The sequence below is a fragment of the Lagopus leucura genome, unplaced genomic scaffold (assembly GCF_019238085.1).
Source record: "Lagopus leucura isolate 7727_CA_CO unplaced genomic scaffold, USGS_WTPT01 Super-Scaffold_1, whole genome shotgun sequence".
NCBI classification, from domain to species: Eukaryota; Metazoa; Chordata; class Aves; order Galliformes; family Phasianidae; genus Lagopus; species Lagopus leucura.
In genome coordinates this window covers 20,024,093-20,046,744 of record NW_024962250.1, presented here as the reverse complement: position 1 = coordinate 20,046,744, position 22,652 = coordinate 20,024,093, and the positions used below count along the sequence as shown (strand labels likewise).

At 40.8% G+C, this 22,652-nt stretch overlaps 2 protein-coding genes and 1 long non-coding RNA gene across 6 annotated transcripts in view; 1 reads left to right on the top strand and 2 right to left on the bottom strand.

Moving 5' to 3' along the window:
- The window catches only part of MIPOL1 (mirror-image polydactyly 1), a 173,767-nt gene extending 165,793 nt beyond the window's left edge, over nucleotides 1-7,974 (bottom strand). For both annotated transcript variants that reach the window (XM_042868128.1, XM_042868119.1), the window contains exon 1: nucleotides 7,879-7,974. The gene's annotated coding sequence lies outside the window, so the exon portion shown is untranslated. The remainder of the gene's footprint in view (nucleotides 1-7,878) is intronic.
- Nucleotides 7,975-9,215: 1,241 nt separating this feature from the next.
- On the bottom strand, nucleotides 9,216-11,480 carry LOC122194230. The gene is made up of 2 exons (XR_006183074.1): nucleotides 11,103-11,480; nucleotides 9,216-10,623 (listed from the first exon to the last, which is right to left on the bottom strand). It is a non-coding gene; the product is annotated as an uncharacterized LOC122194230 (long non-coding RNA).
- Nucleotides 11,006-22,652, top strand: part of SLC25A21 (solute carrier family 25 member 21) — a 221,572-nt gene continuing 209,925 nt past the window's right edge. For 2 of the 3 annotated variants that reach the window (XM_042895149.1, XM_042895125.1), the window contains exon 1: nucleotides 11,006-11,127. In XM_042895149.1, the coding sequence (XP_042751083.1) occupies nucleotides 11,061-11,127 (67 nt within the window). In that variant the 5' untranslated portion in view covers nucleotides 11,006-11,060. The remainder of the gene's footprint in view (nucleotides 11,128-22,652) is intronic. The other variant, XM_042895157.1, reaches the window with a different exon arrangement.

Below are 22,652 nucleotides of genomic sequence, written 5' to 3'. Positions count from 1 at the left end.
CCACCAAACAACCCTGCAATCTGTGGGGATGGCTGTATTTCTCTGTCAGGCTGTAAAGCATAGGGGTGCTATTGTACAGACATATGTCAGAGCCAGAGCACCATGACACACACACCCTTTGCATTGTTTTGGAATGTAAACATCAGTCCATCAGTTTCAAATAAGGAGTGCAGGATATGCATTGCACAGAGCAGACGCAACCCTAATCCAGCAGGTACATACTAATTGACAGCAAAAAAAGACAAAAAAAAAAAAAACAAAAACAACAACAAAACAATCTCAAAGAAGAAAAAAAAACCAAACAACAACCAAAAAAAAAAAAAAAACAACCCCAAAAAAGCATGCAGACAAAAAAAAAAAAAACCAAAAACAACCAAAAAACCCTAGAGCAAAACAATATCAAAGAAACAAAAAAATTACTACCTCTAAAACAGTATCCTGCGCTGTCTCTTTAAGAGCTGTACCTCATCTCTTTAAGTAAGTAACCCTTCCCACACTGCAGCAATAATGAGTCTGCCTACAGGGCTGCATCTGGTAAACGTATTTCTAAAGAAATGTTTGCAGTTCAGGCATTCTTGAGTTTTACAGGCGACCCCACAAACGTCAGCAAACCTCGTCCACTGCAGCAAAGAGTCGGGCAGTGAACCACAGCGGCCGCACCGCGCCGCAGCTGGGACGTGCCCAAGAGCTACAGCCGCTAAGCAGGCGGCGGCGGGTGCCCATGTGGTGCTCAGAGCCGCCCGGGGCTCCGCCTGCCGGCTCCACTCGGTCCCGGCATGCAGCGCACAGCGCCACCTGCTGGCGAGAGCCGCGTACTCAAGTTTGGCTGCTGCTGCTGCATACGCGTAAGTGTAGGAAAATTTTAGAAAATTACCTGTATTTCTGCATGGTTTAGAATACAATAACAGGTGGCCTTCATTTCTACGATTTAGAGGAGGATTTTTTCTCCTTTACTTGCTGACTCTAGTCTGCTTTCCATTCCCGTTGGTCTCCCTGCCAGGAGAGCTGCTCACAGGCTGACAGGGAGTTGCTCTCCCCTTCAATGCTGCCTGGGAAGGCCTGTGGCTCACCGAGGACTCGATGCAAGAAAAGAGATGGCACACATAGAAAGGACTCCACACCTTGTCCCTGCCTCCTCCTTTGTTATTAAACGTGTAAGTCAGCCAAGAGGGACCAACTGCTGCAGGACAGTGAGGTCAGACATTAAAATCAGGGGAAGACCTGTATCCCCTCCATCATAACACCCTAAACACCTCCTCAGAAAAAGAGGAGAAAAAGAGAGGAGAGTACTCAGCCAGGAACACTGGGAACAGCCAAGAGACACAGCAGCAAGAAGGCTGGGATGCAGTGGTGAGTGACAAAAGCCCGGCACTATGGGACATCCCACAGAAGCAATGAGCAGTGGTGAAGGAAGACAAGCACACAGCCCTGACTAGGGCCCAGCTCTCCCCATGTAGCTTGTCCCCCTCAAGAGACTCATGGACAAAATTTCCTACACTGAACTCAGCTGTAAGTACTACAAAATCAGACTAGAATGCTTCCTTGCCTTTTTTTTTTTTTTCTTTAAACTGCAAGGAAAAACATAATTTGAAACCTGAAAGGTGGATTTTCATTTGCCAAGTTCAAATTTTAATCCAAATGCATTTTAACATGTAACTAAGCACAACTATGGGGTTGCTGAGGTCTCTTTAAGGAACAGTTACATCAGTTGAGAAGGATGTAGGTGTGGAACCACATCCTCTTTCATCATATATAATCAGGTGCAAAGGGAAAAGTTTAACTTCAGGATTCCTGTGGTTTAATGAAAATAAATGCCATTACAAACACATCCACACAGACAGATCTATTAATAAGTGTTTATTTTCCTTTAGACGTAGATCATGCAAGTATTTAACTACTTCAAGACTCATTTTTATTCTATCTTAACTGTTTACCCTGACAGCAACCTCATGGTATCCTGACAATTAGCAGCAAAATAATAATAAAAAAAATTATTAAGTGGAATAAAAGTCAACATATGTGAAAGCAGATGCTAATTGGATTCTGACTATTGATTCTACTTTGCTAACACTGAATGTCTTTGAAACCACCTCTGTCAATCATCTAGTAATAATCTGAATAAATTTCAGATTATTTCAGAAAATTCAGCACCAGGAAACATTTCTGTATGAGGTACCATACTTCAAAACACAACATAAAACAACTTCACCTACTGCCTAAGTAGAACTGCATCATTTTCCCACAACTTTAAATCAGCTGCCCAGTAGACAGAAACACACGTGTTTTATTTTTGTTTTATTTAGTTTGTTACCAGATGGCATACTGAAACTGCTGAGATTCAGACTGAAACCTGTCCTTCCCATGTTTCACATTTATTTATTTTTGAGAAAGATACATCCAATAGATATTAAAGCTGTGGTAGATGTTTCATAGTACTATTTTCCTCTTTCCATGGAAGATACAAAGCAGCAAACACGTAGTGCTTGTGTCAACCTCTTCAGATAAGCTGTTACAGTTGGTGTTACAGCTGGAAAGATTATCACGGCAAAAATGGGAAAAGACACAAACAGGGAAGGAATGCTTACCTGTACCCAAAGATCTAGGTTCACAGGAAGGACTCCACAGAGGAGGGAACTCCAGAAAGAGATCCTTCCCCAGTCGCAGTCAGCCCTTAAATGGGGTCTACAAGGGGTGCAGCCAGGCTCCACCCCTTCTGGTCACACAGGTGAATTGCCTTCACCTGTGCTCCCACGGCTGACTTAGTCCTTTCCTAAGGTGATCAATTAGTGGTTCAGGCCATGACTCAACAGTTCCCCTACACAAGGGAAGCCACAACCTTACAATGGCAAATGGAAGAACTTCCTCCATCTGCACACATAATACACACAAGTACATTACAGCTAACCACAATGAAGATACTGCTTTGTTTCTCATGCTTGTATCTTAGAATTTACATAAACAAGTTAACACATTCTCACCTATCAAGAACTTAATGCTGAAAAATCCTATAGAAGCAGCAATTTCTGCTTACTTGAATGCAAATCACAAAGACACCACACTGAGAAACAGAATCCTAAAGCAAGTGCAGCTGTAGGTCATAAAAATCAGAAATTAAGAACTGTACTTGAGAAAATAAACATTCCTCTCTAGAAGTAATACTAATAACTTTACCAGAGGATAAATATAATTTATGCAGTGACAGCAATAAAAAATGACAACGTTCAGACAGGATACTCCACTAGGATATGTATCTCCTCTACACTCCACCATCCAATCCCTTTCACATAAGACTAGCTGTACATTTAAAAAAAACATTTTATAAAATTTATATCTACAAATGCCATTACCGAGAGAACTGAATGCTTAAAATGAAAATACTTAAATTTGCATAACTGCCTTCAATAGCATTTAAATCACCACTAGAAAGTCCTAGAGCAATTCTCCAGTTATGCTCAGTCAGCACTTTCACATCTCTAGGGACACTGAGCTAGAAGTTGAATTACCACTCTCCTTTGGGAAGTACGCTTACCTTTCTACACATCAATTAAGCTTCTAAATCTAAAAACAAGGGGGAACAAAAAAAGAAAAACATGACACAAACTGGTATTTACTATCAGATGTGATGTGTAAGCGGCAAGAAGACTTTCACTTTCTCACCTGTCAGTAGGTTAGAATTCACAAAGAGAGAGAAGGCAAATATACAATTTGGGAACAGTGTAAAGAAAGCAAGTTAGAGCTGGTGACTCCCAGAGGAAACAAACCACAGACACCTAGAGGAGCAGTCAATATTCATTATACAAATATTTATACACATTAAACTTGTTCATTAGAAACTGAAATGAGGAATAATAATGTTTTCCATTGTGCTCTGCCAAAATAAAAAATAAGTAATACTTTTCATTTACAAACATATCAACTGCCATGCCCTATTCCCTCTCCATAAGCCAATCCAAGCCAACCCAATACAATTCTTTAGATTCATGGCTAACAACAGAAATTATGGGTTTGGTCCCACAAAGTGAAATCCACACATATATCCAACCATGAAGCAGTTCGTCAGCACTTAACCCTCTCTTTACAAGTGGACATTGTTATTTATAAACTAAAATACAAACCAACATACATCACTGGATTTCTACATTTTAAAAAGACCATTAAAAATTCAATCTGTTGCCTTCAAGTGCAGCAATCCTTGATCCCTTACTAAGCTTCCTCGTGGCAGAGCATAACAGAATCTCCAGTTTATACTCTCACACAACCGTGCTCTCCTTCCATGAATTCTGACAGGAACTGCCACCCCCTTCCACCACAAAACTAATCGATAACCAAACATTTTAATCTTTCTTTGTCCCAGTGTTACACTACTGAGGCAGATTAGATTTTTCTAATTTATTTCACACTTAACATTTAAATTAGAGCATAGCTGGCTGAAATATTACAACTTAAATGAATGTGTAACTTAAAGATCAAATTCTATCCTCAACAGATTTACATAAAAGGACAGAAAGGATAACATTTGTCTACCAGCATGTTACGTGGATCTCCTTAACTCAATTTACTACGGATTTCATGGTGCAAGAATTAATGCCCCTCCAGGAACTGAAGTCATTACCAATTACTTCTCCCACACCTACAACATAATCCTATTTCCCTGTAACTAGTGGAAGTTTTGCCACTCGCCTGAAGGCAAGTTGTGTTTGTTCCTTGATTTGTTACTCTAGCAAGTGGTACTCTAGCTAAACGATGTCACAGATGTGGGCTTCTTTCTAATAAGAAAATAACATTAAGAACCAGTGTGATGTAATTTATTGCCTGCTAAAATTGTGATTCCCATACATATTGATAATTTTAACTATGCAAAAAGTTGCCAACAGAATTATGTTTGTCAATGTGAACTTCTAGTATAAATTTTAGCAACAACAAACATAGATTCTTTTTTTTGTGTCCTGCCTTTTTTCTTTAGACAATTCCCTAAAAACCAGAATCAATGTCCTACAGGTCAAAGCTCCTTTTTTTTCATATCTTCTCAATACTCCTTTTCGTTACAGGACTGCCCAACAGGCTGATGCATACCAACACTATCAGATGCACTCTCATTCTAAATGGATTCCCATATATATAGAAACACTTTTCTTTTTAAGAATTGCCTAAATAAGAAAATGCGTATCTGCTGGCCCACAGGTTGACTTGGTTTTATTTTTTGACTTGTTAAAATTGTGTTACTGCTGTGTCACGCAGCACATTCACTCACAAAAGAGGAAGCCAGATGCTAGATCTTCTTATGATGTTAGGCTCTATGTTCACACGGGGATTCCACCATTCATCCCCTTCCCTACAAAAACACACGTGTAAGTGGTGTGCAACCTATGCCACCACCCTGCAGTAATTACTATTTTCCATTTTAACCTGGTTGTTTTTTTTTTTTAACCTGTCCTTAACAAACGTATAAAAGTCTACGTTAAGTGGCACCATGGCAAACAGAAGTCTGCTGCTATAGTTTCATACTATGGACCACAATGCCAGCAAGGAGCATGCAAACCATCTTACCATGTAACAAATTGGTGGATCAAAGTAGCACAGATCCCTCTCAATAAATGAGCGTGCACACTGGCTCCTTTCACAGCTGAGTCCCTTCCTTCAAAAGGAATGGGCCACTGCCACAGATGATACTTCCAGGAGTTGCAAAATTACCATGTGCCAAAGTTTGTTAACACACTGGAGCCCAGGTTTTGTGGTTTTTCGTTTGTTTCTTTCTTTCTTTTAAATAAGTTTTTAAACACTTATTGCCCTTTACTCTCAGCTCATGTCTATCTTCCTTCTTTTGATTCTTGTGATCAATTAATAACTTAATGATTATTTCCATGTATCAGCATCAAAGCCATGTTTTCACCCCTCTGTCACTTTCTACCAAGCTCTGAATGTTTCTTTGTGTTTCTACCAACTTCATGACTCTCAAAAACACAACGTGCTAATGACCAGGGCTGGGTCAGAGAGTATTAACTCCACACTCCTGTAACTGCCAGAAACCCAATTGCCTAGGTGCAAGGAGAGCCCAACAAAATTGTTTTCTTTCTTTCTTTTTTTTTTTTTTTTTTTGGTCAAGTAAATCAATTAATACCCTAATCAGGTATTTCTAGTATAGCATAGAATGACTTCTAAAAATGGATAGAGAATAACAAAATGCAAAGAACAAGAGTAACACTTCCTTCTCCAAAAGGAGAAAAGTAATAATTTAAACAAAATAACCATATCAAGAAGTCTAGTTAGTTCTGAAAACTGGGGATGAATATTTTTTAAAGTTTCATTTTCTACCCACTAAGATGGGAGAGTTATTCTCATTGCGAACTGTGATGGGGATCAGAAATAGGCTATAAAAAGAAATGTGGTGTTGCTGCATGAAAAACTTTAACAATTTCAAAAAGGGTATACAGAAATGCACACAATAAGGAGTTGTTCATTAAATATAAGAGACTACATCACCTTCTTGACACCGAGATCCACTAGCTTGGTTTGAGGCTTACCAGTCTGGGCATTTAGAATAAACTAGACAAAACAAGTAAGCAATGGGCAGGAGGGTGCTTTGCTCCCGTCTTTTCTTGCCACAGGCAAGCAAAGTTCTGGGAAGGGCTGCAGTCCCTTCAGTAATGCTGTCACTGTTCAGATGCAGCACAGCTTTACAGCTCCATCTCTTTCCCCCAAGCCTGCAGCAGAAGTTGTCCTTTCTAAAATACGGTACATGATTGTTACTGCTCAGCCCTTCCATTCACTTACTATATTGCACCTAGAGCTGCAGTCACTTATCCTTAGCTGGACAGGTAAGGCAAACGCATCACTTTCAAGAGAATGAAATCGGCGATGAGCAGAAGAGCAGCTTCCCCCCCACGCTCGCTCACGGAACTGCCCGTGTACAAGGCTCAGCTTCACACCTCTGCCTAATGGCTGAAAGGCCTCACTGTGTATGGCTACCTTTTGTTATGAAAACAAAACCAAAATAAAAACAGAATGGCCAGCCACTTCACACATTATGTTTATCTTAACAATTTAGACTTCGTTTAACTTTCCCTAAAAGTTTACAAAACATTTAAGTCAATGACACAGCGTGTTTAAATGAACAAAGAAGATAAAAACGGTGGCTCCTGTCGATCCAAGGGTGCGCACTGCCATAGTAAAATATGTCCTCAAAGACAGACAGAAACAATTCTGCAAATTGCTTGCACTCAAAAAATATTGTTCCTTGCTTCAAATGAAATAGACCTTTACAGCATCATTAAGGAAACAGGCTCCTATGAAGCTTACTTGAAGTACAAAACACATGGGAACTTCTTAAAGATGTTCTTCATAAGTCATGAATTTTCAAAACAGAAGCACAGACTTACAAGCTTTACTTTGGTATTTGTTAATGCATGTGGGTGTTTTTTTGGTCTGTTTTTCCTCTCTTTTTAACGCATTACAATTCTGAGTGCCGCCCGCAACCCGTTCTTGCTTGACTACAACACCCAGCTCTGACCTTCCCGGTTTTGCTCGGGGAGGATAACCCCAAGCTCCCCCTGTGACTTTTCCTCCCCGGAGGAGCAGCTGCCCGTGGTGTCCTCTCCCACCGAGCTATTTCGCACTCCGAGCCGCGTACCCCTGCGCGGCCAACTCGCTTCCCACTTTCCCAGCCATACGGGGAACGACCAGCGCTTCTCCAACGCTGCGCACCCTCGTCCTGCACAGCCGCTGACCCGGCGGCAGAGCAGGCCCGGCGGGAGGCGGGGAGGGCCGAGGGGGCGGAGAAGCGCTGCGGGCACAGCGCGGGGCCCCACCGCGGGAGAAGGGCCGAGCTGGAACCCGAGCGCCGCGGAGCAGCCGAAGGAAGCTCCCCGCCAGCCCCGTTACCTGCGCGCTCCTCCCCCGCGGGCAAGCTGCCGGCGTGCAGCCTTCACAACAAAGCCCGAGAGCTGCGGCCGCGGCAGGAGGAGGGCCGAACGCACCACCCCCACGAGAACGCAGCGTGCAAGGGCCGGCGGTGGGGCCGCGGTCTGAGGGCGGGGCCCGGCGGCACGGCACGGCACGGCTGCGGGGGTGGCTGCGGACTCGGGCCGGGCGATGCAGGGCAGCCGGCGCCGCCGTGCGGGCGGGAGAGGTAGCGCAAGGCTGAGGTCTGCGGGGCGGTGTGCGGACACAGCTGGCGTCTGGCAGGCTTGTCCTCCCGTGCGCGGGAAAAAGTTGTTTTCTTTTGGAGGGGTTAGCGATGGAGTGCTGCCCAGACTGGCGAGGAGCGGTATTCCCCGCCTATGGAGAGAGAAGCGCCGCCAAGGCCATGGAGAGCCGCATTGGTTTGGGAAGAGGCCACATGGAAATGGGATTAAGCCTGGAAGTGCTTTGGGAAACCTACATAATGGGAACGCTGCCTATTGAGGAAGCATAGGGAGGGAGAAATGCAATATATGTGAGAATTTAACGGTGACGGGGTTAACACATTTGTGTTTTAAATACAAGCAAATTTTTATGTAAACCTTTTTGTTGCAGTGACACCTTGTGCAGACAACAACTCTAACCAAACACCTTCTTCATCTGGCCAACTCCAAATTTTCTTGACTGTTGAACAACTCCAACAAGTCTAGCTTAATACCAGATTTGCTATTTGTAATAAAAAAGCATTGCATAGTGAGACCTACATCCCTGCAATAAGTGAAGTAGTGATGTTTCAGCATCTGCTTTTTGTTGATACCAAACACTGGAGAACTGGTGATCCTACTGTATTTAATTGAGCAGCAGTCTCAAAGTGCAAAACCAAGGGAAATGATGCTAATGTTAATGAAACACTGAAGTTGAGATTTCAATTACTTAAATGTCAACACATTATAAGTTCTTTAATTTTAGGAAGTTATTCTGCATTCCCACAGCAATTCCCACTCTGCTCTTACATATATTAAAGAATTCAAGTTACTGCTTGTTTGCTGATGCTTGCAAATTATCTAACTGAATATTATAGCTCAGTTTTATTGTTTTATTAACTCTTTTGTGTATATTTTGTGTGTTCTTGTGTTTTACAGTAACGATAAAAACTTCCCTTTTCTCTTTGTTCTGAATTGTTGAAGGCTGCATTTCATTTTATCCTTGGAACTTCCGGTCACTTAGCAATGTTTGTTGCTAAACTGTCACAACAGACACGCACACACTCTACAAACCAACTTATCAGAACAATACTTCAAGAGCAGACTTCATGGAAGCATTTTCCAAATATATATTTTATTAAGTTATATTTAAGTTTTGACTTCCAAATTCTAAGGTACCTGCAATTGCTTCTCAAAACAGGAAAACATTTGCAAAGGTTTGGCAAATGATTGTCAGAAAGGCAAATGAAGGGGATGAAAGTACTGCAGTTTCAAAACCTTATGCACAAAACCCATTTGTAGGCTGTTAAAGAATCCTCCCTTCTCAAATTGCACCTCATCACAGAACATTATGGGTTTTTGTGTGTACACAGGTTATTTCCCAGTGAATGAGGTGGACCACAGATCCCTTTTCTAACAGAAAAAGAACTGAGTACCAACATTTGCTTTCAATAGCTGTGCTGCAGGAATATATAATATGCATCTTGTTACAAATAATGCTTTTAAGAGACTTTAAACTTCTTGACTTGGTGAGATAACAGCAAACTGTGGTGGTGTTGTCTTCTTTTTTATTTGTTTGTTTTTGTTTTCCCTCTAGTGAAGTGAAAAAATAAGGATGCAAAAACTATCTTTCTTTTCCCTTTCTTTTGGAGATGTGCCAGCAAATCTAGCCTAGTTTTATTTCATAAAGTTCAAGGTTATTAATGGAATCACTTTGAAGATAATGTTAAGGATTTCTGACTCAAAAGGAATATTCTTGTCTGCGTTAGCATTGTAGAGCTCTTAGCAAGAAAACAAATTAAACCCAAGTTATCCGAGTGGTTAACAGCAATCTAGAATCTTATTCAAGAGACATTTCCTTTAAAATCTATGTTCTTAACTCTAATAAATGTACCATTGAGATCAACACTAGCTCTGTTCTCTCCTCAAAACCAATGGAACCATGCTTGTATGTAAGTATCTTCTCACTGTTAGGTAAGGACCAAGTTTGAGCTGAATGAGCCTTCTGTTGGCTTAAGAAAAAGTAGTAGTATTAGAAGAAAAAATGGAGAGGACTGTGAGAAACCACAGTGCTAGTCAGAGTTAGGGAAAAGACAGCAACAACAGACATGTTGACATTTATACCTATGCCCAATGTCTCTGAGAATAAATGCCCTTGGCTGCTCCACATCCATACAGGTGATCTGTTCTCCCCTTCAGCAGTGTAGCCCTGCCAACACAGACTCTGGAGAAGAGCCTCTGGCCAATATCACCCCCTGCACTGTATCCTGGCATCTTCTGAAAAGCGTCGGTTGGCCTTGGCAGGAATAACGCTGGAGACTGTCAGAACCAGGGCTGACTGTCACAGTGCTCAAGGCCAGGGAGCTTTTGCTGAGCCTGTGGGTTTGCATGACGCATGCACCGTCCACCCCAAATCACCGTGTCCTTTGACCACCAAACAGCAGCAGCCATAGTCCAAAGGTTTTTACAGCACAGTGCGCTTCAGGAAGATGGTGAGTGAGCCAAATGGCACCACCGACGCCTCCTGAAAGCAGAACAGTGAGGAGAACTGGTGGGCGTTCGCTGGGTCTCAGCCCCGGCGGGGACCGGGACTGCAGGAAGCGCGTGTAGTGTGGCACAAACCCCACAAAGTAGTAAATGGGCCGAGGCGGTGCAGGTGGCAGCCGCTCCGCCAGCGCGCTAACAGGACACGGCTGCTCTCCCAGCAGTGCAAAGGGCTGCCGGGCTCGCAGCCAGAGTTCAGCCGCCAGCCCGAGCCTCGCGCTGCGGCCGTCAGGGGCCGGCGGGCAGAGGGCAGGGCCCGGCTCTACCCGGGCCGTGCTGCGGCCCCCCCGCAGATAACCGCGGCTCCCCGCCTCCCCCCGGCTCCAGCGGGACGGCTCTGCCCCCCTCCCGCCTCGCGCGGCCCCGGCCCCGGCTCGCAGCCACTCTCCGGCAGCCGACCTCCTCGGTGCGGTCACCATGGCTCGGCAGCGCGGCGGCTTTCTGCAGGAGGCCTCTCACCAGATCGCCGCCGGCGGCTCGGCGGGTAAGTGCACGCTCCCTTCGCGCGGGCCCACGGCGGGGAAACTGCCCGTCCCGTCCAGCCGCGCCGCGTTGCTACAACGCACGAGGCGGTGGGGAACGACTCTGTGAGGCGGCGGCTCCTCCCCCGGCGGGAGCGGGAAGGGCGGGTGGCCCCTCGGGCGGAGCGGGGGGTCTCGAGGATCCCGTTGCCTTGGGCAGCGTTGCCGGATCGCTGCGGTAACTTCTGGAAGCGTGCTGCCCTCCCGGGGGCGGGCGTCTGCGGCGTATCGCTCTCAGCGCACTCCGCAGCCCTGTAGGCGATAAGGCTGCCGTTCAACCGCTCAACCCTCGCGGGACGCGGTAGTGTGTAGGAAAAGGTCCCTCTCGGTTTGCAGGACAGCTGTAGTTACGTTACATTACTTGGACTGGGAACTACAAACGTCAAAGCCGCCCACATCACTCTGTGTAATAGCAAAAGCACTGCTGGGTCATTTCTTTAATCTGCTTCCCCTACATAACAATAAACTTTAAATATTTATGTTAGGTGTGGGGAGTGTTGATACCAGATCCTGCTGTTTCAGCGTGTTTGTAAATCCTGTTGGCATCTCAGCTATGCATTGTGTTTTTAATTGGTTTTTAGTATCATTTTCAGTCAGCATGCTGTTTGCCATGTTATGTTATAATGGAGAGAGGAAAACTGTGTTTTATGTATCGTTTTGGTGGCGTTGTGCTTCTTTTTTGTGCCCCTGACTTTGCAGTCCTTAATGTTCAGCCCTTGGCTTTGACAAGGAGATGTCACAACAGAAAAGAGCTGTGCTGTCCTGGCCTTTTCCATGTGCGGTGGAGGTGGCAGCCGCTCCGCCAGCGCGCTAACAGGACACGGCTGCTCTCCCACCAGTGCAAAGGGCTGCCGGTCTCGCGGCCAGAGTTCAGCCGCCAGCCCGAGCCTCGCGCTGCGGCCGTCAGGGGCCGGCGGGCAGAGGGCAGGGCCCGGCTCTACCCGGGCCGCGCTGCGGCCCCCCCGCAGATAACCGCGGCTCCCCGCCTCCCCCCGGCTCCAGTGGGACGGCTCTGCCCGCCTCGCGCGGCCCCGGCCCGGGCTCGCAGCCACTCTCCGGCAGCCGACCTCCTCGGTGCGGTCACCGTGGCTCGGCAGCCCGGCGGCTCTTATGTAGCTTTGGAAATCCTATAATGTTTTTAGGCTCTGCTTGGTACCCACCCCCTCTTTCCCCATTCAAGAAGGAGGATTTAATCAGTGCCAGCCTGTTGAAGGCTCTTCAAACCTGGTGAGATACCAAGATGTTTTGGCAGCAGTTGTTCTGCAAGATGACATATTTCTCTGCCTGTAGCTGAGGGTCTGTATGTAACTGATTCAGACTGATTGATTTCTGTACTCTGAAGTCAGTCTGCTTTCTTTAAAAAAATTGTTTGCAGAAGGGTAGTTTGGATAACTATCCTAGTTTGGAAAGAAAATTGTCACAGAGCTGAAAGGACAGTCTTAGAGAGGGACTGCAATTGGAAAACGGAAGTATGTGTGAGGGTGGTGTAGGGAAGAGATAGACTAAAAACTGCTTATCCGGCAGGCATAAATTTTAAGACAACTTTCAAGGAGACAACTAATCTGCACCTAACACTTTTTCAAGTATGATAAGGAAAATCTATTGCATTTAATCCAGAGGCATACTGCTAAAGTGCTTGCAACAATTTGTGTGGTCTCTTGTCAGGCATGTTCATTAGCACCATCACTGACTTAGAATCTGTGCAGAGATCTCTACTCATTGGGTTTGAAGTAAACAAGGACTGTTCCTTAAATCCTTAAATAACTGCAGCATCATGACAGAGGAGTTTTCAGGTATTGGAGGGAAATGGATGAAACTTGAATATTAACACTCATGACACATGCTTAGAAACTCAGTGGAATTCTTGTGATTTATAGAGAAGATAGAAGAGGAAGGCCTTAGCTTTGAGGTCTTTAGTCCAATTGTTAAATTTCAGACAAGTGTGGATCCAACAGGGAGGTGATGAAAGCAGGAAGGAAAGGATGGTGGGTGTCAGTTGCTGAGAGTGTACTTAGTATTTCATCCATGCAGGGGACTTGGTTTCCTGAATTCAGTTTTCCAGTATCACTTTTTGACAACCCGTATTGCTTTTGGCTGCCTCTGCAGAAGGACCGGGGGTTTTTGTAGGCCCTTTGTCATATTTACTAGTGCGCAAATACCACAGATACCATAGGGTGTCTGTGATACCTGTACCACAGACTGATATTTAGTAGGAAACTGGGGAAAAAAAAATCACAATATGAATGAATGCATAGATTTTAAGAAGTTCTGATCATCTTATCTCATACAGTTAAGCAAAAGGAGTGTAGGAAGGAAGCTCTAAGAAAGTTGCCCTAATTTGGTGTCTTTGTCAAAACAGAGGTAGGAAAGTAGCAAGGTAAGTCAGAGAACAAACTGTACACCAGAGTGGGTGTAATGAATGTCTGCATGAGTAAAATGAGAAGTTAGTTAGCATCCGCATGTCTGATGCAAAAGGATCTGAGAAGATGTAATTTTGCTAGGTCAAGTGGAAAATGATTAGAGATAAGTCTAAGCTGTCAGAACAGGAAGAAGGGGATTTTTGGAGCTTTATGGAAGGTGTCAGGGCTTGTTCATGTACTTGATAAAGAGAGAGGAAGGGGGAAAAGAAATCAAGCTTGACACCTAGTCTACTTGACAAGCTTGACACATCAGTCTACAAGCCTGATAGAATGGAAGATACTGGCATGCTGAAGTAAGGAGAAATGCAAGCATTTGGTGCTGTAAAAGAGAAGATTTTAGCATACTGTTGTGTGTTTGAGACGTTTCAGAGTTAAAGATAAACTCAGTCAGTGCTCTGATACCACTGAACTGTAACACTCAGGCATGACAGGATCTCAGACCTTCTTGATGTCTATGGCAAAGAGTGCATCTGCTTCTGTGGAGCTCAGAGTTTGACTTCATGTTAGGCTGAAAGCTCTGAGGGTGACCTCAGATCTTAAATATGAGGTTTTACTTAGTCTTGATGTATGTTCTTCCTGCTGATTTTCAGTTTGCTCTCATCTTTTGGATTCCTGGATTGATCAACTATAATAGAGAATAATTTGATTTTGTTTGCTTGCCTAGGTGTATAGAGATGAACAGGAGTTTGACTGAAATACTATTGGGGCACTTCATTACTAAGTTTTGCCCCTTCCAGTGTAGAGAATTGATGGTGTATTCCTTTTCTCTTGTGGGTAATTAGTACACTAAGGCACGTGTGGAACTTACAGGAAAAAATAAACAGAAAACAAACCCTTTAAACTGTAAAAATCATTGTGAAAGGAAGAGCTTTTGAATTTGTAACTGCAGAATTGCTTTATATTTAGGAAGACAAAATGGTTATTTCAGCAGCCCTGTACATGCAGAGTTAAAGTAATGGGAAGAATAATTTATTTCTCCGTTTCATAAGGATCAGAAAATAATTATTTTTTTCTGCCAGTATAGAAGAGGCAGAAATTAAAGCGATAAATAGTGTTGCATGCAAAGTCAACAGAGATTTCATTCCATAGATAAAGGAATCAAACACTGCCAATTACATTCTGTGATACCTGAGTAGATTTGCCAAGACATTCAGAGAGAAGGCTCTTGAGTCAATTTGAAAGATTGAGTGAAATGTCATCTTAAACAATTGCACAGAGGACTATTGGCTGAGTGAAGTGGCTGAATTTGGCTGAAGGTTTTGAATTTGGCTACTCTGAGTGTTTTAGCATGTTGCTGCTTGGTATAGGTGTGTGTTCATTATTATTATTTTTTTAAATTGTAATAAGTTTGCAGATGGAAACAGTTAGCTAAAACTGCAGGTAATGTAAATACAAAGTAAATACAACTGAGATTTTATGTTCATTTCTTTTGCTCCCATATACCTTCACATAAACATGATTATCATCTTTAATTTTGAAGTAAAAATGTTGAAAGGTTTATTCACTATACGTAGTAGGTGATAAATACAAAAGATCAAGTCTTTTAAATCTGTAATATTTAACTCATCTTTAAATACTTTCCTACTATAATTCAGTGTTTTTAGTTTCTTAATTCTGTTTAATAAATCATCATGAACTATTGACTTTCTATTATTGCCTAATGAATATGGGAAAGTCAGAATGAGCTGTTTCTGTGTTGGTTTTTTTTTGTTTTTGTTTGTTGTTGTTGTTGTTTTTTTAATAAAGGTATTTACTTTCTATGTAAGAATAACTGTAGCTGGTCTTTTTTTTTTTTTCCCCTCATTCTCCATATCTTCATGAAACAGCAGGATTTCTGCCTGTCTAGACTTCTGGGCTTTGATTTTTTTTGAAAGAGTTAGGTTTCCAGCAGCATTGAAATCTAATAGGATTTGGGAGTCTAATTCTCTTAAGCTCCTTTGAAAGTCCAAACCTTGTCTTTTGAGAGGTGTTTTATTTCAAGAGTAAGCAGAGTTGATTATCCTGGATTGCAGCAACTCCTTTGAAGCAGATCTATAACAGGAAAACCAATCATCGGAGTGAGAGTGTTGGATGCAATATTAAAAGCAGTTTTTGGTCCTCCTATCACTAGAGGCATTAAGCTGGCAAAAATCACTGCAAGGCATGCCAGCCATCATAGTCTGAAACACCTGAGGTTGTTTGGTTGTTTGGCCTATACAGAGGGGAGAAGGAGCATAATGGAAGAATAGGAAGCACTTTCAAGTAGTAAGAGAATTGGCTAATTCTCCACTTCCCCCCTTCTGTTCCCCCCCATCCCCCAGGTGTTGCCTTGATTATTTTGCTGACTCTTTCCTTTTTTTTTTTTTTTTTCCTGAAAACTAAAATTTAGGATGACCACTTTGTGTTTTCCTCATTGCTTTTTTCTTGCTTTTAAGTCATACTCTCGGCATTCACGTATTACTAAAATAATCACTTAATGCTCAGAGGTAGTTTCAACTAGCTAAGTATAAAGCTAAAGCTGCTAAATATCTTGACATGAAACCACATGGTTTTAAAGTGCTCAAACTTTATTGTTTCTGAAGTCTTTTAAGGTTGAAATATTATCTGAGTATGTCTTAGTTGTTTTTCACTGCTTCTACTAAACTGGCATTTTGGACATTAACAGAAACTGCTTATATTAACGAACGAAGAGTAGGAATCAGTTAAATAGAACCAATTTCAGGAAAAAAAGTCTTGCAAGCTAAAGTATTCCAAGGGAATGAACTTATTCTTAGCAGTAAAGCTAATTTTCTCTGCTGGGCTGAGAATTGGTGGTTTTGTATGAGATGCTGGGCTTAGTGTTTCAGAGGGGAATTTCTTCTTTGGAAGCAGGGTGGGAAGAAGTTTGGGTGAAGAGAAAATGAAAAAGGTCAAGGTTTTGTCGGCAGAAATATCATATATCCCAAATTTCCTCAAGCATTAAAAAAAAAAAAAAAAGCTGGCTGAGCTTTTGAGTGGCGTGTGGTGTGCAATAAACATTTATCCTTAAGATTTGGTACATATAAGACTCAGGGCTTTGAGAAAGGTTATGTATTTTCTACTGTTAGTTTCTAATACAACAGATTTTATCTAAAAAATACGCAACCTACCTCACAAAAACCCAGGTGCTCAAAACCTGAAGAGTAATGATGGTGATCTTAACTCATTTGTTCTATTACCCACGAGGTGGCAGTGTAGTATTACAATAAGATGCTAAATATGTCATGCTGTGCTAGAACGTGATTTGAAAGGTATGTTGAGGTTGGTGCTGGTGAGAAGATTAAGATATGGGAATTTGGATTAGAATTTTGAAAGTAAAACTCAAAAACATAAAACAATTCACAATCAGTGAATACTTATTTCATGTGCACTGCAAAGCCAATGATACTGAATTTGACTTTCAGTTATGAAGAGAAACCTACAGAGGATGACAATCAGAATGTTATATCGCTGACTAAGGTCCAAGGGTGGTGGTAAGACAGAGATACCACATGTAAGTCAGAAAACTTGGGATAAGCTTTTGGCCTAATTGAATTAGTGTGCAACTAGCTACTGATTTTCACAGAGAGGAATTTGCCTGATGATTGTTTTATTTTACCATAGATTTCATATGATGTAGCTGAAATCTCTTCAAACTCTCATTGCCCATTTATAAACAATTAAGACAGAGGCACAACGGGCTGCTTTAACTTAAATTAATGTCTTTCAAGTATTGGCAGGAACATGACCTACAGTGATGTGTAAATACTTGCAGATAAGTGTTTCTTCAGAACTGTAGCTCAGTTTCTGTGACATTCCCTTTTGTGGCATTTCCTTGGATGTTCTTATTAGTTTGCAATCATTTTATTCTAGTTCTTTTTCTACTTCAAGCTAGCACAACAGTGAAATTGGAAGAGCTCATCAGGTGTGACATGTCAGACTGTCAAAACTCTCCCTTAAAAATGGTTATCTTATTAACTTTAATTAATCTTATTTGTAATCAAGAGTTCTCACTCTCTGATGCTGAGTTATCAATTTTGCAAGAAGAAGGTTAAACTTCAGTCACTATAAAGTAGTAGTTTCTGTACTGAGGGTTTGTAATTCGTGTCAAAGGCTTCTTTTGTAACAGAAGTCAAAAGCTACACAGTTGCAGAAAAAGTACCTTCCATTTTTCAACAGCAGGTCTTGTCCTGAGGTCTCATTACTTTTAAATACAGCACCACTGATAGCTGGAATACCTAAGGCTGAACTACCTGTAACACTAGTGTCCTGATGGGACGATGGAGTTATGTCTCAAAGAGTCTTAAGGCTGTTGATAAGTCCAACCTGTATAGTGGGAAAGAAAATACAGGAGTAATTGGCCTTTAGATCTGCTTTATCTGCTTTTTAATTGTTAAACCACCCTGTTAACAGTTGCTGTTTTGTTGGTTTTTTGTTTTTTTTTTCCCCCCCTCCTTCCCTCTGGATCCTTTTCATTCTGCTACATTTAGGCAGGAAGCATAGTTTATGGGTCATCTTTCAGCCTTTAGTCAATGAATCATTTCCCATTTTGTTATCCTAGTTTCCCAGGACTTCTGTTGCTTTTATTGTACTGAAGTGTAATGTATAGCTGGTGTCTCCAAACAGACACAGTCCCAAAAGCAAAATGAGAGCCTTAGTATCTTCAGTTTGGAAAAATTAGTTGCTTGTTATATTTCACTTCCCATTACAGCAGATTGCAAGTGTTCTTGTGGCAGAGTTTTATATATTTTTCTGTTGTCTGTATTTGTTTCTTAGTATTTAATTAAAGATACTTAGTAAAGATTTACTGAAGATGCATATGTAGTTTGAATGTGTAGTCATGGTTGTTCAACTTTGCTCTTCATGTCAGTGCTGCAGCATGAAAGCAAAGAATGGTAAGTTGCAAAGGTTTTAAAAACAAACTTAATTTGAAGGCAGTTCCCATGATTTTTAGATTAATTTGGGATCTGAGTCATGAGGTTATGAATGCTAGGTGTTGGTGATGATAAACCAGCCTTATGTGTGTGTTCTCTTCAGGCTGGTTTGCAGTGCTGCCTTGCCTAGGACATAAATTCATGCTTAACCTTGTGGAGACAAGTACAAAACAAAGCATCACACTGCTTGTAGGTTGTTAGAAGAATTTGGTTTTCAAAAGACTTTCTTGTTATAAATGCTGACAAGTGTCAGCATGATCTTGTACATGTATATACACTCCAGTTTTGTCAGGCTTGCTAAATGTGTGAACAAGAATGGTTGCCTTGTTCGTGCTGCACGCTGTAAACACAGTGTCCAGCACACTTTTTATATCTCTGTGAGTATATCTTAGGTAACATCTGTTTTTCCTGGATTGTTGTACTAGTTCATGTTTGAAACAGTTCCTCAACAAAAACAGTTCTCCATTCAGACTTAAAGCAATTTGAAGAGGAAAAGACTTCTGGAAGAACTTGAGAGCTTTGAGAGTCACAGTCCTGCTCCTCGCACTCATTTTATGGTCTATGGTTGCAGAACCAAAGTAACTCAAGGACCAAGAAAGTATTTTGTCTTTTGGATGAGTGTTCCATTCTCTTTTCAGAAATGGAGTTTAGGATTTGAAATGAAATTAAGCATTCCCCTGAATTAAGCAGAGGAGGCTCTACTCATTGCTCATTCTACCTGTTAGTAAAAATAAATAAATAAATAGCAAAACTGAAATGCTAGGTGAGCAGTAAGATGGTCTTTACTTAAAACAGCCTCTCCTGTTTTTTTTTTTGTTTGTTTGTTTTTGTTTTTTTTTTAAGTAATGAAGAAAATACCTATCAATAAGCAGTACATTACATCTGGCATGTTCTTCCTTAGTATAAAATATGATGATATTCTACATGATAAAAATGAAGCAAATCAACCTCTTTTTCCTGATCTGTCAACAAGGTTTTGTCCTTTCTGCAAAATAATAATTCTCAATAGAAGAAGAAATAGAGCATTATTGATTAGATGCTTCTAAAGGGGGCTAAAGAAAGCACTTGGGCTGCCTTTCTGCAAATATTAAACAATGAATATTGTTAGAGACTACACTAAATGGAAAAAAAAATGTTTATTTGGAGTATGAAACTCTTCTAGGTTAATGTCCATAAAGTTTAAATTAGTTCAGACTTTTCTTATTAGAATAAATGTTTCCTTTTAAAAAGCATGATAATCATAATCAAGACTAAATTTGTTCTGTTATTTATTTTCAAAATGATTGTACATGTTTAGCAGACTTTTGATTTAAATCCCTAGGGATATATTGCAGACAGATGTTTAGATGACCTCATGTTTAAAGTAAAGTTATACTTGGACACTACATTAAATTTTCCCTAAAATCTTTCCTTATAAGTTAGACTGTGGAGCAGTGCAGAAAGTATCAAATTATGTATGTTGAAAAGATACTGCTTTATTTTAAAAATAAGTTATTAAAATTCTGCAGGTTTTATTTCGAGGGTCCCTCAAAAGCACAAAATGCCTGATTATGAAAGAGTATGTTTATAAATGAAAATATTGTTTCTGGTTTGAGAGTTAAATGGGAAACAGACTCTTAAAAAAGTTCCTTGAACTCAAATATAAATTTACCATGTCATTTATACCTTCCTCCATAGCTTGTTAAAGACTACAGTAGAATGTGTGCATTCTTCAACTAATATTACATTATAATAGCACCTAACAGTAGTCAGTATTTTTATTGTGTTCTGGCTTTGAAGGGCTAAGTAATAGTTTCTTCTCAAGCTGCAGCTGACATCATGGTGTAGATGCTTGTGATGGTTCCATATGTGACGTTGAACAACATTTTGGAAATGCTCTTCAGTATTTTGTCAAGTCATAATTGTCAAAATTGGTCTGTTTAAAGTAGATTTATTGATTGACAGATAAAATTAAATTTCTTCAGTCTTTTGAAGTTTATGTGGGCAACACTTGCAGTTAACGCGTTTGGTTAGATAAACGAGTTACTGAGTTGTTGGAATTCTGCCATTTGGAATAGTAACTGAAGTACTGTATTAATAGATGTACAACTAGTCTTGCCTCTGCTAAATATTTTTCTTCCTAATTGCTACTTTCCTGACAGAATGTACTATCTGTAGCCTGATGCAAAGGTTGCATTAAAGCAGTAATTAGATGCATGGCTCTTGGACTGCAAATACTCTTTGCCCAGGTCTGACGTGAACACTTCTGTAGGGCAGCCTTTTTTTATGGTTTTCTGTCATTTGGGCTGATTATGAAGATGGATGTAGCCAGCAGAGCTGGAAACCTACTTTGGGCTGTAGACCTTGATAAATTCGTGCAGAAGCTGCAATGTTTTTCAATCAACTCATCCAGGTCCACTGCTTTCTGGAAGAAACAAATCATCTTGCAGTAATTGAAGGCTCTTCTTTCTTAAAAGGGTGGATATTGAGGGGAGTAAAATAAGAGATCTCATCCTGCTCTTGAAAAATGAAATTTCATTCTGCCTTGTCTGTCTAAAGTTCATTGTTGTTAGGTTAATGCATACAGAAAAAGATATGTCAGGCATGGATAATTACTGTTCTGCATAACATGGATTTAATTAAAGACTAGCAAAGGAATGTGGGTACCCATGTGATGCAATTACTGTAAGCAAATAGTATTTTGTTTCTCTTTCTTCCTGAATAAAGATTTGGGCTTTAGCTTGTAGCTCTGGAAAGTAATAGCAAATATTCTTCTAAATGAGAATTAGATGTTTTGCATAAAAACCAGGATGTCATCTAGTATTTCACACATGAACTAAAAGAAAATATGACCAATTTTTGAAGTAGTACATCAGTGTAACTCCTTTTCTATATTAATATGCATAAGAATTCAAGCTATGTTCATTGTTTTGGAAAACTTGAAAAATGTATAATTTACTGTATATTTGAACATTACTCTTTAGTATCATTTCTTATGTAACATTGTACTTACCTTCAATTCAAATATTTCTGGCAACTGAAGAATAAAAAGCAAGATCGTCAGAAAAAAATACTTTCTGGAAATAGGGAAAAATAAGTTTATTTAATATTAAATTTTATACAAAGAGACTGAAAAGTTATGAAAAGCAAGAAGTGCCAATAAAATTGGAGCAGGTAGTCCTTACACATTTGCTAGAAATGTCACTTACCAAACTTCTTGGCATGAAGCTAAGGGGCAGTAGATAATGAATTGTTAAAAAATTTTCTGGATAAAGCAGTTTCACAGTGTCTTGTTTAGGTATTGTTCACACACAGATTTTGTACATTCGTGAATGTCCTTCAGAATCATTATGAACACACTGATCATCAGAGACTCGCCATAACACTTTACATGGACTTGTAGTTTGCTTGATCTTGTAGCCCTACAGTGAATGCTTGGAATTATGCTGAAGTAACAGGTAACAACTCTTGTGCTTGTGTAGCTTGATCCCACCTTTCCTACCTTCTCTCTTTTCTATGTATCAATGTAAAAGGAATAAATAATGTCTGTTCTACTTAAATATCCATTATCTTCGCATTTAATATACTGTTACCTGCGTATGCATTCAACTGTACATATGCCTGTATTTTTTATTGTATTTGAGTAATTTCGCTAAAGACTTCAGATGGTTCTGAGATTTGCAAGAATCATGTGTTTTCTCTGGTGCCTCAGGAAAAATGAGCACTTGCAAGTAGATCAGGCACATTCTCTGGCATGCTAAAACTTTGTACAATCTGTAGAAAAGCATGGACATCATCCTGGACAGAAGGAGACGGAGATGACTTGCATTGCCTGAACTGTGATTTTATTATTGTTTAATTTTTCTTCTTGTCTGTAGTCCTTTGTGTCCTTATCTGTGCATCTTTCAACTATTTTTAAGAATGGGGAGGGATCCTAAGGTGGCATGCTGTTGTGATGCTTGGACTGAGTCATGTGCAGTCTGTGTACTGAGTGATGGCAGCATCTTTCAGAGAAAAACAGCAGTCAAGTAAAGATAGATTCTCATTTATTGCAAGCTCAGTTTTAAATTGGTCGTCTTCTGTTCTATCTTATACCTTATTTTCTACACTTTAATTTGTGGTTATAACTGCACCTAGAAGTGTGGTTGCAAAATCTGTGAAGAACTGAAACCTCTGAAG